The sequence below is a fragment of the Oncorhynchus keta genome, chromosome 6, assembly GCF_023373465.1.
Source record: "Oncorhynchus keta strain PuntledgeMale-10-30-2019 chromosome 6, Oket_V2, whole genome shotgun sequence".
Taxonomy (NCBI): Eukaryota; Metazoa; Chordata; class Actinopteri; order Salmoniformes; family Salmonidae; genus Oncorhynchus; species Oncorhynchus keta.
Genome location: NC_068426.1, coordinates 12,355,993 through 12,370,135, shown reverse-complemented (window position 1 = coordinate 12,370,135; position 14,143 = coordinate 12,355,993). Strand labels below are relative to the sequence as shown.

The 14,143-nt window shown below is 45.5% G+C and overlaps 1 protein-coding gene across 1 annotated transcript in view; it reads left to right on the top strand.

The window, feature by feature from the left end:
- LOC118385741 (short transient receptor potential channel 5-like) overlaps positions 1 to 14,143 on the top strand; it is an 82,170-nt gene that overhangs the window by 60,588 nt on the left and 7,439 nt on the right. The window contains exons 7-11 of the mRNA XM_052520727.1: positions 1,460 to 1,782; positions 2,542 to 2,737; positions 4,125 to 4,367; positions 10,942 to 10,950; positions 12,389 to 12,478. Of these exons, the coding sequence (XP_052376687.1) occupies positions 1,460 to 1,782; positions 2,542 to 2,737; positions 4,125 to 4,367; positions 10,942 to 10,950; positions 12,389 to 12,478 (861 nt within the window). The remainder of the gene's footprint in view (positions 1 to 1,459; positions 1,783 to 2,541; positions 2,738 to 4,124; positions 4,368 to 10,941; positions 10,951 to 12,388; positions 12,479 to 14,143) is intronic.

Sequence of the window (14,143 nt, the reverse complement as noted above, 5' to 3'; positions counted from 1 at the left end):
TCTCGCCCCCACAAGCTCTCTCTCTCTCTCGTCTCCAGAACAGTACAGCAGCTCTCTCTCTCTCTCTCATCTCCATAACAGTACAACAGCTCTCTCTCGCTCTCGCTCTCTCTCTCTCTCTCTCTCTCTCTCTCTCTCTCTCTCTCTCTCTCTCTCTCTCTTGTCCCCCGAACAGTACAGCAGCTCTCTCTCTCTCTCTCATCTCCATAACAGTACAACATCTCTCTCTCTCTCACTCTCTCTCTCCCTCTCTCTCTCTCTCTCTCTCTTGTCTCCACAACAGAACAGCAGCTCTCTCTGTCTCGTCTCCTCTCCACAATAGTACAACAGCTCTCTCTCTCTCTCTCTCTCTCTCTCTCTCTCTCTCTCTCTCTCTCTCTCTCTCTCTCTCTCTCGTCTCCACAACAGTACAACATTTCACTCTCTCTTGTCTCCACAACAGTGCCACAGCTCTCTCTCTCTCGTCCCCACAACAGTACAACAGCTCTCTCTCTCGCTCTCTTGTCTCCACAACAGTACAGCAGCTCTCCCCCTCTCTCTCACCCCCACAAGCTCTCTCTCTCTCTCTCTCTCTCTCTCTCGTCTCCAGAACAGTACAGCAGCTCTCTCTCTCACTCATCTCCATAACAGTACAGCAGCTCTCTCTCTCTCTCTCTCTCTCTCTCTCTCTCTCTCTCTCTCTCTCTCTCTCTCTCTCTCTCTCTCTCTCTCTCTCTCTCTCTCTCTCTCTCTCTCTCTCTCTCTCTCTCTCTCTCTCTCTCTCTCTCTCTCTTGTCTCCATATAAGTACAACAGCTCTCTCTCTCTGTCTTGTCTCCACAACAGTACAGCAGCTCTCTCTCTCTCTTGTCTCCACAACAGTCAACAGCTCTCTCTCTCTTGTCTCCACAACACTACAACAGCTCTCTCTCTCTCTCTCTCTCTCTCTCTCTCTCTCTCTCTCTCTCTCTCTCTCTCTCTCTCTCTCTCTCTCTCTCTCTCTCTCTCTCGTCTCCATAACAGTGCAACAGCTATCTCTCTCTCTCTCTTGTCTCCACAACAGTACAACAGCTCTCTCTCTCTCTCCCTTTCTCTCTATCTCTCTCTCGTCTCCATAACAGTGCAACAGCTATCTCTCTCTCTCTTGTCTCCACAACAGTACAACAGCTCTCTCTCTCTCTTGTCTCCACAATAGTACAACAGCTCTCTCTCTCTCTCTCTCTCTCTCTCTCTCTCTCTCTCTCTCTCTCTCTCTCTCTCTCTCTCTCTCTCTCTCTCTCTCTCTCTCTCTCTCTTGTCTCCACAACAGTACAACAGCTCTCTCTCCATTGTCTCCACAACAGTACAACAGCTCTCTCTCTCTCTCTCTCTCTCTCTCTCTCTTTCTCTCTTGTCTCGACAACAGTACAACAGCTCTCTCTCTCTCTCTTGTCTCCACAACAGTACAACAGCTCTCTCTCTCTCTCTTGTCTCCATAACAGTACAACAGCTCTCGGCCGCGGGAGGAGTGGGAGATGTGGCACCCAACACTGATAGCCGAGGCCCTGTTTGCTATCGCCAACATCTTCAGCTCCTTGCGCCTCATCTCCCTGTTCACAGCCAATTCTCACCTGGGACCCCTGCAGATCTCCCTGGGACGCATGTTGCTGGACATCCTCAAGTTCCTCTTCATCTACTGCCTGGTGCTGCTGGCCTTTGCCAACGGGCTCAACCAGCTCTACTTCTACTACGAGACCAAGGCCTCGGACGAGCCCAACAACTGCAAGGGCATCCGCTGTGAGAAGCAGAACAATGCCTTCTCTACGTGAGTCGTTTCATCTGAGACCCTTTGTCCTGGGGAAATGAGAACGGAGAAAGACAGATACTGTGTAATGACAAAAGGAGGGGTTTGGATAAACAGAAAGAAGTGTGTATAGAGAGATGGATGGGACCAGTACATTCTGAGACAAGGGATGAAGTGAAGAAGTAGAAGGCAGGGTAAAGTAAGGAGGGTGGAGGGAGGAGGGTAGAGGAAGGAGGGTAGAGGAAGGAGCTTGAAATAAATTGAGAGAGGAGGAGAATATGAAGAGATGTAAATAGACAGAAGTGTTTGGGAAGAGGAGCAGGAGGAGGGTGGCAGGTACAAATCAGGGTCTTATACTCCAATACCTATTACAATAGAAAAGCCCTTTTGATTTGTCCCGATGTTTCACAGAGAAACTAACAGTATACACATAATCCTCTCCCTCTCCCGTAATGAATAAAATATACTGCAGTGTACTAAATCTCATTTTCTTCCTCCAGCCCCTGAGTCATTCTGGAGAATGAGCTGTTTGTGTCTCTCGCCTCCGTCTGTCTTGGGAGGTTTTAGAGGTTCATTGAGTTACTGTAATGCAAAATATCAGTTTAGGATTCAAAAGCTTCTGCTGTCTGGCTTTCTAATCCTTGCTCTTGGTTGGCAACGCTGCATTTGCAGCTTAGGACTATGGTAATCGTTTCTGGCTCATCAAAGTCCAAATAAAGGGTTTTGTAGAAAAACACAAAACTCAAAGAAAGTCTGTCTCTGTATGGTGTTCTTCCCCAGGCTGTTTGAGACGCTGCAGTCCCTGTTCTGGTCCATATTCGGCCTGCTCAACCTGTACGTGACCAACGTGAAGGCACGCCATGAGTTCACAGAGTTTGTGGGAGCCACCATGTTCGGTACCTACAACGTTATCTCCCTGGTGGTGCTGCTCAACATGCTCATCGCCATGATGAATAATTCCTATCAGCTCATCGCTGTGAGTCAGACACACACACACACACACACACACACACACACACACACACACACACACACACACACACACACACACACACACACACACACACACACACACACACACACACACACACACACACACACACACACACAGAGAGAGAGAGAGATGTCTGCTAGCTCCTTTATTATGGGAACTCACATCCCACTGGTTACACTCTGGTTGAATCAGCGTTGTTCACACGTCATCTCAATTAAATTATGTTGAACCAATGTGGAATAGACATTGAATTGACGTGCGCGCCCAGTGGGGTGGCCATCTTTTTTTTGTGGAGTTCTTGCTGGTGCTTATGGGTAAAGACTTTGGTATGCAAAAAAAAAACCAATAATGATCAGTGCTTCTGCTGCATGCTGAGCGTCTTGCAGTTGATCTCCAAGAAGTTATGCAAAGCGTCTCTCACTCTCTGCAGGAATAACAACCGGATGAGTAATTGTCATCAAATAGATTGTAGATCATGAAGGTTTTATTGAAGGTGAGTTTTCACCTCAGAGAGTCTGTATTTTTCTGGTGCTGCATCACACAGAGACATATTATTATTATCCTTTATTTTCCTCTATGTAACCTTTCTGCCAGAGCTTTATGTAAGATGAGGATAGAGGCCTGCCGCCCATGTATCACTCTCCCTGGGAGCTGTGGGAAAAAACCTAAATACACCACGCACACACACACACGCACACACACACTCACACACTCACACACGCACACACTCACACACGCACGCACACACGCGCACCACACGCACACACACACGCACGCACACACACACATGCACACACACACGCATGCACACACACACACACACGCACACACGTGCACACACGCACACACACACGCATGCACACGCACGCACACGCACACACGCACGCACACACGCATGCACGCACGCACATACCACACGCACACACGCACGCACGCACACACACACGCACCACACACACACACACGCGCACCACACGCACACACACACGCACGCACACACACACACGCACGCACACACACACACGCACGCACACGCACACACACACACACGCACGCACGCACACGCACGCACACACGCACACACACACACGCACGCACGCACGCACACACACACCACACGCACGCACGCACACGCACGCACACTTTGATCAACCAACCAAACCCTCACCCCTCCACTCAGACAACAGCTCATTGCCTGAGGCAGATCTATGGGAGACAGGATGTAACTACAGGATGAGAAAATAAGTATTTTATCCCTGCTATTAAGTGGGTTGTCATCACTCTGTGATAATAACGGTGACTGAATAGAATTTAAGAGTTTCAATTCTACTAGTGAATCCTCAGCCTCCTTTAATATCTAAATGCACAGGACCATGCGGACATTGAATGGAAGTTTGCCCGCACCAAGCTGTGGATGAGTTATTTCGACGAGGGAGGAACTCTCCCGCCGCCCTTCAACATTGTCCCCAGCCCCAAGTCAGTGTGGTACCTGTGTGTGTGGACGTACAACCGCCTGTGTGGAGGGGACCAGCCCAGCCCTGACGAACTGAGGAAACACGAGAACTTAAAGGAGTTCACGGTAAAACATTTACAAACCTGTACAGTCAACATAGTTTACACGTTCACAACATTTCACCAGGCAGTTTCCTTTGTCATATCAGAGAAGGATGTTCATGTTCACTCTCTTTCATGTGATTGGTTTAGTGCTCATCATTGTCCTATTCTTCTATTTCCATATAACATCCAAACAGGATCCTTGCCTGTAAATGTCATGGAGAGCTTTAGAATAGCGTTGGGGCTATCAGTGTTTGGCCCAGCTGGGATGTTACTGACTAAGGGCTTTATATCCTGGTTGTCCAGCTTCCAGCTGAAGTGAGCAGGCACATGTTGCCAAGCAACCCTGCCTCATGCTCCCAATTCCCTGGACGTTTCCCATTCAGCTGAACGTCTCTCCTCTGCTAGCAGCAATTGCCTGTTCCACTGTTCTCATAGTCTACTGTTCTACTTCTCTACTCCACTGTCACGACTTCCGCCAAAGTTGGCTCTCCTGCCTGTTCGGGCGGTGCTCGGCGGTCGTCTTCACCGTCCTACCAGCCGCTACCGATCCCTTTTTCGTTTGTCTGTTGGTTTTGTCTTATTAGTTTCACCTGTGTGTATTTTAGTTGAATTAATGTCCTTGTTACTGTCTCTGTGTTACTATGCACCAGTATTAGGCTGTTTCTGTCTCTGTGTTACTTTGCACCAGTATTAGGCTGTTTCTGTCTCTGTGTTACTTTGCACCAGTATTAGGCTGTTTCTGTCTCTGTGTTACTATGCACCAGTATTAGGCTGTTTCTGTCTCTGTGTTACTATGCACCAGTATTAGGCTGTTTCTGTCTCTGTGTTACTATGCACCAGTATTAGGCTGTTTCTGTCTCTGTGTTACTATGCACCAGTATTAGGCTGTTTCTGTCTCTGTGTTACTATGCACCAGTATTAGGCTGTTTCTGTCTCTGTGTTACTATGCACCAGTATTAGGCTGTTTCTGTCTCTGTGTTACTATGCACCAGTATTAGGCTGTTTCTGTCTCTGTGTTACTTTGCACCAGTATTAGGCTGTTTCTGTCTCTGTGTTACTATGCACCAGTATTAGGCTGTTTCTGTCTCTGTGTTACTATGCACCAGTATTAGGCTGTTTCTGTCTCTGTGTTACTATGCACCAGTATTAGGCTGTTTCTGTCTCTGTGTTACTATGCACCAGTATTAGGCTGTTTCTGTCTCTGTGTTACTATGCACCAGTGTGTTTCTGTCTCTGTGTTACTATGCACCAGTATTAGGCTGTTTCTGTCTCTGTGTTACTATGCACCAGTATTAGGCTGTTTCTGTCTCTGTGTTTACTATGCACCAGTATTAGGCTGTTTCTGTCTCTGTGTTACTGCACCAGTATTAGGCTGTTTCTGTCTCTGTGTTACTATGCACCAGTATTAGGCTGTTTCTGTCTCTGTGTTACTATGCACCAGTATTAGGCTGTTTCTGTCTCTGTGTTACTTTGCACCAGTATTAGGCTGTTTCTGTCTCTGTGTTACTATGCACCAGTATTAGGCTGTTTCTGTCTCTGTGTTACTATGCACCAGTATTAGGCTGTTTCTGTCTCTGTGTTACTATGCACCAGTATTAGGCTGTTTCTGTCTCTGTGTTACTATGCACCAGTATTAGGCTGTTTCTGTCTCTGTGTTACTATGCACCAGTATTAGGCTGTTTCTGTCTCTGTGTTACTATGCACCAGTATTAGGCTGTTTCTGTCTCTGTGTTACTATGCACCAGTATTAGGCTGTTTCTGTCTCTGTGTTACTATGCACCAGTATTAGGCTGTTTCTGTCTCTGTGTTACTATGCACCAGTATTAGGCTGTTTCTGTCTCTGTGTTACTATGCACCAGTATTAGGCTGTTTCTGTCTCTGTGTTACTATGCACCAGTATTAGGCTGTTTCTGTCTCTGTGTTACTATGCACCAGTATTAGGCTGTTTCTATGCACCAGTATTAGGCTGTTTCTGTCTCTGTGTTACTATGCACCAGTATTAGGCTGTTTCTGTCTCTGTGTTACTATGCACCAGTATTAGGCTGTTTCTGTCTCTGTGTTACTATGCACCAGTATTAGGCTGTTTCTGTCTCTGTGTTACTATGCACCAGTATTAGGCTGTTTCTGTCTCTGTGTTACTATGCACCAGTATTAGGCTGTTTCTGTCTCTGTGTTACTATGCACCAGTATTAGGCTGTTTCTGTCTCTGTGTTACTATGCACCAGTATTAGGCTGTTTCTGTCTCTGTGTTACTATGCACCAGTATTAGGCTGTTTCTGTCTCTGTGTTACTATGCACCAGTATTAGGCTGTTTCTGTCTCTGTGTTACTATGCACCAGTATTAGGCTGTTTCTGTCTCTGTGTTACTATGCACCAGTATTAGGCTGTTTCTGTCTCTGTGTTACTATGCACCAGTATTAGGCTGTTTCTGTCTCTGTGTTACTATGCACCAGTATTAGGCTGTTTCTGTCTCTGTGTTACTATGCACCAGTATTAGGCTGTTTCTGTCTCTGTGTTACTATGCACCAGTATTAGGCTGTTTCTGTCTCTGTGTTACTATGCAGTATTAGGCCAGTATTAGGCTGTTTCTGTCTATGCACCAGTGTGTTTCTGTCTCTGTGTTACTATGCACCAGTATTAGGCTGTTTCTGTCTCTGTGTTACTATGCACCAGTATTAGGCTGTTTCTGTCTCTGTGTTACTATGCACCAGTATTAGGCTGTTTCTGTCTCTGTGTTACTATGCACCAGTATTAGGCTGTTTCTGTCTCTGTGTTACTATGCACCAGTATTAGGCTGTTTCTGTCTCTGTGTTACTATGCACCAGTATTAGGCTGTTTCTGTCTCTGTGTTACTTTGCACCAGTATTAGGCTGTTTCTGTCTCTGTGTTACTATGCACCAGTATTAGGCTGTTTCTGTCTCTGTGTTACTATGCACCAGTATTAGGCTGTTTCTGTCTCTGTGTTACTCACCAGTATTAGGCTGTTTCTGTCTCTGTGTTACTATGCACCAGTATTAGGCTGTTTCTGTCTCTGTGTTACTATGCACCAGTATTAGGCTGTTTCTGTCTCTGTGTTACTATTAGGCTGCACCAGTATTAGGCTGTTTCTGTCTCTGTGTTACTTTGCACCAGTATTAGGCTGTTTCTGTCTCTGTGTTACTATGCACCAGTATTAGGCTGTTTCTGTCTCTGTGTTACTATGCACCAGTATTAGGCTGTTTCTGTCTCTGTGTTACTTTGCACCAGTATTAGGTTGTTTCTGTGTTACTATGCACCAGTATTAGGCTGTTTCTGTCTGTGTTACTCTGTGTTTCTGTCTCTGTGTTACTTTGCACCAGTATTAGGCTGTTTCTGTCTCTGTGTTACTATGCACCAGTATTAGGCTGTTTCTGTCTCTGTGTTACTTTGCACCAGTATTAGGCTGTTTCTGTCTCTGTGTTACTTTGCACCAGTATTAGGCTGTTTCTGTCTCTGTGTTACTTTGCACCAGTATTAGGCTGTTTCGGTTTTCGTGTTACGTTTATTTGTTTTTGTATTTGATTCGTGTTTACTTTGTCTCATTAAACATGGATCGCAACGCCGCATTTTGGTCTGACTCTCTTTCACCTGAGGAAAACCGTTACATCCACACTCCTGCTAAAACACAGGCACATTGCCTTCAACCAATCAAACACAACAGACACAAACTCAGCCACGCTCAAGGTCCTTAACGATATCATAACCGCCATCGATAAGAGACATTACTGTGCAGCTGTATTCATCGACCTGGCCAAGGCTTTCGACTCTGTCAATCACCACATTCTTATTGGCAGACTCAACAGCCTTGGTTTCTCAAATGATTGCCTCGCCTGGTTCAACAACTACTTCTCTGATAGATTTCAGTGTGTCAAATTGGAGGGCCTGTTGTCCGGACCTCTGGCAGTCTCTATGGGGGTGCCACAGGGTTCAATTCTCAGGCCGACTCTCTTCCCTGTAAACATCAATGATGTCGCTCATGCTGCTGGTGATTATCTGATCCACCTCTACGCAGACGACACCATTCTGTATACTTCTGGCCCTTCTTTGGACACTGTGTTAATGTTAACAAACCTCCAGACGAGCTTCAATGCCATACAACTCTCCTTCCATGGCCTCCAACTGCTCTTAAACGCAAATAATACTAAATGCATGCTATTCAACCGATCATTTCCCGCACCTGCCCGCCCATCCAGCATCACTACTCTGGACGGCTCTGACTTAGAATACGTGGATAACTACAAATAGCTAGGTTTCTGGTTAGACTGTAAACTCTCCTTCTAGACTCACATTAAGCATCTCCAATCCAAAATTAAATCTAGAATCGGCTTCCTATTTCGCAACAAAGCTTCCTTCACTCATGCTGCCAAGCATACCCTCGTAAAACTGACCATCCTACGTGATGTCATCTATAAAATAGCCTCCAACACACACTACTCACCACTGCGACCTATACGCTCTCGTTGGCTGGCCCTCGCTTCATACTCGTCGCCAAACCCACTGGCTACAGGTTATCTACACGTCTCTGCTAGGTAAAGCCCCGCCTTATCTCAGCTCGCTGGTCACCATAGCAGCACCCACTTGTAGCACACGCTCCAGCAGGTATATCTCACTGGTCACCCCCAAAGCTAATTCCTCCTTTGGTCGCCTTTCCTTCCAGTTCTCTGCTGCCACTGACTGGAACGAACTGCAAAAATCACTGAAGCTGGAGATTCCCATCTCCCTCACTAGCTTTAAGAACCAGCTGTCAGAGCAGCTCACAGATCACTGCACCTGTTCATAGCCCATCTGTATACAGCCCATCTATCTACCTCATCCCCATACTGTATTTATTTATTTAGCTCTTTTTGCACCACAGTATCTCTACTTGCACATCCATCTTTTGCACATCTACCATTCCAGTGTTTAATTGCTATATTGTAATTACTTCACCACCATGGCCTATTTATTGCCTTAACTCCCTTATTTGACCTTATTTGCACTCACTGTATATAGACATTGTTTTCTTTTTTTCTACTGTATTATTGACTATCTTTTTTTCATTCCCATGTGTAACTCTGTGTTGTTGTATGTGTCGAACTGCTATGCTTTATCTTGGCCAGGTCGCAGTTGCAAATGAGAACTTGTTCTCAACTAGCTTACCTGGTTAAGGCATATGCATATGCAGTATGGTTGAAGAGGAGAAAATATAGCGGAAGAAAAGACAGAAATGATCCTTGTATGGATGCATCTAACAGGACAGAGGAGGATAAGTCATGAAATACATGTAAAACTGTGGTGGTAATTTAATTAATTTACTGCTAATTGCTCATGTCTTTTTCATTGCTCTAAAATGTATAAATTGTGCAATTTGAGCCCACTCCATATTAATGCAAACCTTTCCTACTGCTGATTATGAAGGCAATGCACAGAGCATTTGGAAAGTATTCATACCCTTGGACTTTTTCCACATTTTGTTACGTTACAGGCTTATTCTAAAATGGATGAAATTAGTTTTTAGTTTTAGTTCAGGTGCATTCTGTTTCCATTGATCAACCTTGATGTGTTTCTACAACTTGATTGGAGCCCACCTGTGGTAAATTAAATTGATTGGACATGATTTAGAAAGGCACACACCTGTCTATATAAGGTCCCACAGTTGACAGTGCATGTCAGAGTAAAAACCAAGACATGAGGTCGAAGGAATTGTCTGTAGAGCTTTGAGACAGGATTGTGTTGAGGCACAGATCTAGGGAAGGGTACCAAAAAATTGTCTGCAGCATTAAAGTTCCCCAAGAACACAGTGGCCTCCATCATTCTTAAATAGAAGAAGTTTGGAACCACTAAAACTCTTCATAGAGCTTACTGCCCGGCCAAACTGAGCAATCGTGGGAGAAGGGCCTTGGTCAGGGAGGTGACCAAGAACCCAATGGTCACTCTGACAGAGCTCCAGAGTTCCTCTGTGGAGATGGGAGAACCTTCCAGAAGGACAACCATGTCTACAGCACTCCACCAATCAGGCCTTTATGGAAGCCACTCCTCAGTATAAGGCACATGTATCAAGGCACAAGGCGAGACCCACATGCAGACACAGGAGGCAGATGGTTGGAGTCTTACAATGTTGAATAATTCAAAGGAGTAAGTAAGAGAATGGTCGTGGACAGGTCAAAGGTCAAAACCAGATCAGAGTCCAGGAGATACAGAGTGGCAGACTGGCTCGTGGTCAAGGCAGGCAGAATGGTCAGGCAGGCGGGTAGAGAGTCCAGAAACAGGCAAGGGTCAAAACCGGGAGGACTAGAAAAAGGAGAATAGCCAAAGGAGTATTGGAAAAACACACAGGTTGACTTGACTAACCAAACATGATGAACTTGCACAGAAAGACAGGAAACACAGGGATAAATAAGCGACACCTGGAGGGGGTGGAGACAATCACAAGGACAGGTGAAACAGATCAGGGCGTGACAACATGACAGCACGCTTGTAGTTTGCCAAAAGGCACCTAAAGACTCCCAGACCATGAGGAACAAGATTCTCTGGTCTGATGAAACCAAGATTGAACTCTTTGGCCTGAATGCCAAGTGTCACGTCTGGTGGAAACCTGGCACCATCCCTACTGTGAAGCATGGTGGTGGCAGCATCATGCTGTTGGGATATTTTTCAGCGGCAGGGACTCGGAGACTAGTCAGGATCGAGGGAAAGATGAACGGCGCAATGTACAGAGAGATCCTTGACGAAACCTGCTCCAGAGTGGTCAGGACCTCAGACTGGGGCAAAGGATCACCTTCCAACAGGACAACAACCCTAAGCAAATAGCCAAGACAACACAGGAGTGGCTTTGAGACAAGTCTCTGAATGTCCTTGAGTGGCCCTGCCAGAGCCCGGACATGAATCCGATCGAACATCTCTGGAGAGACCTGAAAATAGCTGTGCAGCGACGCTCCCCATCCAACCTGACAGAGCTTGAGAGGATCTGCAGAGAAGAATGGGAGAAACCCCCCAAATACTGATGTGCCAAGCTTGTAGCGTCATACCAAAAAGGACTTAAAGCTGTAATCACTATCAAATGTGCTGCTGGGGCTCCCCTGCTGCCTTCTAATACCAAGCAGACTAAACCAGACTTAAATGCTGCTGCCTTCTAATACCAAGCAGACTAAACCAGACTTAAATGCTGCTGCCTTCTAATACCAAGCAGACTAAACCAGACTTAAATGCTGCTGCCTTCTAATACCAAGCAGACTAAACCAGACTTAAATGCTGCTGCCTTCTAATACCAAGCAGACTAAACCAGACTTAAATGCTTTGACTGGAGGCTGCGCTGTCCAATGAACGCACTTTATCAAGGAATACAGCTGCCGCTCCAAATGAATGAGATTGGGCAATGAGGCAGAGCCTATCAGAGAAAGGGGTGCTCTGAGGCAGCCCTTTGTGCATGTGTTGAGTTGAGGGTTAAGCGTGTTTCTTACCCTTCCATAGTGTAGATTGTTAGATTAAATATACAAGCACCTCCACAAAAAATGCCATGGATTTGTTTATTCGCAAAATAATCCATCTGTAAAAGAAAGAGTCCGGTTTGATTGGTAATTTGTCTCCTGAACATGCAAATGAATGCAAAGTTATGCTCGTCCAGATTTTCACCTCAAGCTAATAACAATGTCTGAATATGCCTAAACAGTGTTTCCTTGTTAAACTCAGAATGCAAATGTATGCATGTAAGGAAGGAAGAGCCCATTTACCCACATCTCAGATAATTTACTCCTTAGGGAGGTACAAGTCTAGAAAAATAGCTTACAAGCATAAAATATGCAAATGTGATAAATATGCCCATAACTTCATCATTCATTACATAATGTAGTAGTAGGGTAAGTAATGTGACTGTCTCTATTTATTTATTTTTATTTTATGTAACTAGGCAAGTCAGTTATGAACAAATTCTTATTTTCAATGACAGCCTAGGAACAGTGGGTTAACTGCCTGTTCAGGGGCAGAACGACAGATTTGTACCTTGTCAGCTCGGGGGTTTGAACTTTCAACCTTCCAGTTACTAGTCCAACCACTAGGCTACCCTTCCGCCCCTATGTGCAGGAGGTGATCAGGAACCTGGTAAAGAGGCATGTAGCAGCCATGATCCGCAGTGCTAAGACAGACGAGGGACTGACTGAGGAGAATTTTAAGGTTGGTTTCTCAGAAGTCTCGTATTTAAACATTCATCCACAAAATGTGCCTTTATACCATAGTCATAGAACAATATCTAACTGTCCCTCATTGTGGATCTCTATATCCTCTCTATCCTCTATATCCTCTCTATCCCCCTCTTAACTGGTCTCTATATCCTCTCTATCCCCATCTTAACTGATCTCTATATCCTCTATATCCCCCTCTTAACTGACCTGTCCATCCTCTATATCCTCTCTATCCCCGTCTTAACTGATCTGTCCATCCTCTATATCCTCTCTATCCCTCTCTTAACTGATCTCTATATCCTCTCTATCCCCCTCTTAAATGGTCTGTCCATCCTCTCTATCCCCCTCTTAACTGATCTGTCAATCCTCTATATCCTCTCTATCCCCCTCTTAACTGATCTGTCCATCCTCTATATCCCCCATTCTTAACTGATCTGTCCATCCTCTCTATCCCCCTCTTAACTGATCTGTCCATCAAGTCTCTATCCCCCTCTTAACTGATCTGTCCATCCTCTATATCCCCCTCTTAACTGATCTGTCCATCCTCTATATCCTCTCTATCCCCATCTTAACTGGTCTGTCCATCCTCTCTTCCCCCCTCTTAACTGATCTGTCCATCCTCTATATCCTCTCTATCCCCCTCTTAACTGATCTGTCCATCCTCTATATCCTCTCTATCCCTCTCTTAACTGATCTCTATATCCTCTCTATCCCCCTCTTAAATGGTCTGTCCATCCTCTCTATCCCCCTCTTAACTGATCTGTCCATCCTCTATATCCTCTCTATCCCCCTCTTAACTGGTCTGTCCATCCTCTCTATCCCCCTCTTAACTGATCTGTCCATCCTCTCTATCCCCCTCTTAACTGATCTGTCCATCCTCTCTATCCCCCTCTTAACTGATCTGTCCATCCTCTATATCCCCCTCTTAACTGATCTGTCCATCCTCTATATCCTCTCTATCCCCATCTTAACTGGTCTGTCCATCCTCTCTATCCCCCTCTTAACTGATCTGTCCATCCTCTATATCCTCTCTATCCCCCTCTTAACTGATCTGTCCATCCTCTCTATCCCCCTCTTAACTGATCTGTCCATCCTCTATATCCTCTCTATCCCCATCTTAACTGGTCTGTCCATCCTCTCTATCCCCCTCTTAACTGATCTGTCCATCCTCTATATCCTCTCTATTCCCCTCTTAACTGGTCTGTCCATCCTCTCTATCCCTCTCTTAACTGATCTGTCCATCCTCTATATCCCCCTCTTAACTGATCTGTCCATCCTCTCTATCCCTCTCTTAACTGATCTGTCCATCCTCTATATCCTCTCTATTCCCCTCTTAACTGGTCTGTCCATCCTCTCTATCCCTCTCTTAACTGATCTGTCCATCCTCTATATCCCCCTCTTAACTGATCTGTCCATCCTCTCTATCCCTCTCTTAACTGATCTGTCCATCCTCTATATCCTCTCTATCCCCCTCTTAACTGATCTGTCCATCCTCTCTATCCCTCTCTTAACTGATCTGTCCATCCTCTCTATCCCCCTCTTAACTGATCTGTCCATCCTCTATATCCTCTCTATCCCCCTCTTAACTGATCTGTCCATCCTCTCTATCCCCCTCTTAACTGGTCTGTCCATCCTCTCTATCCCCCTCTTAACTGGT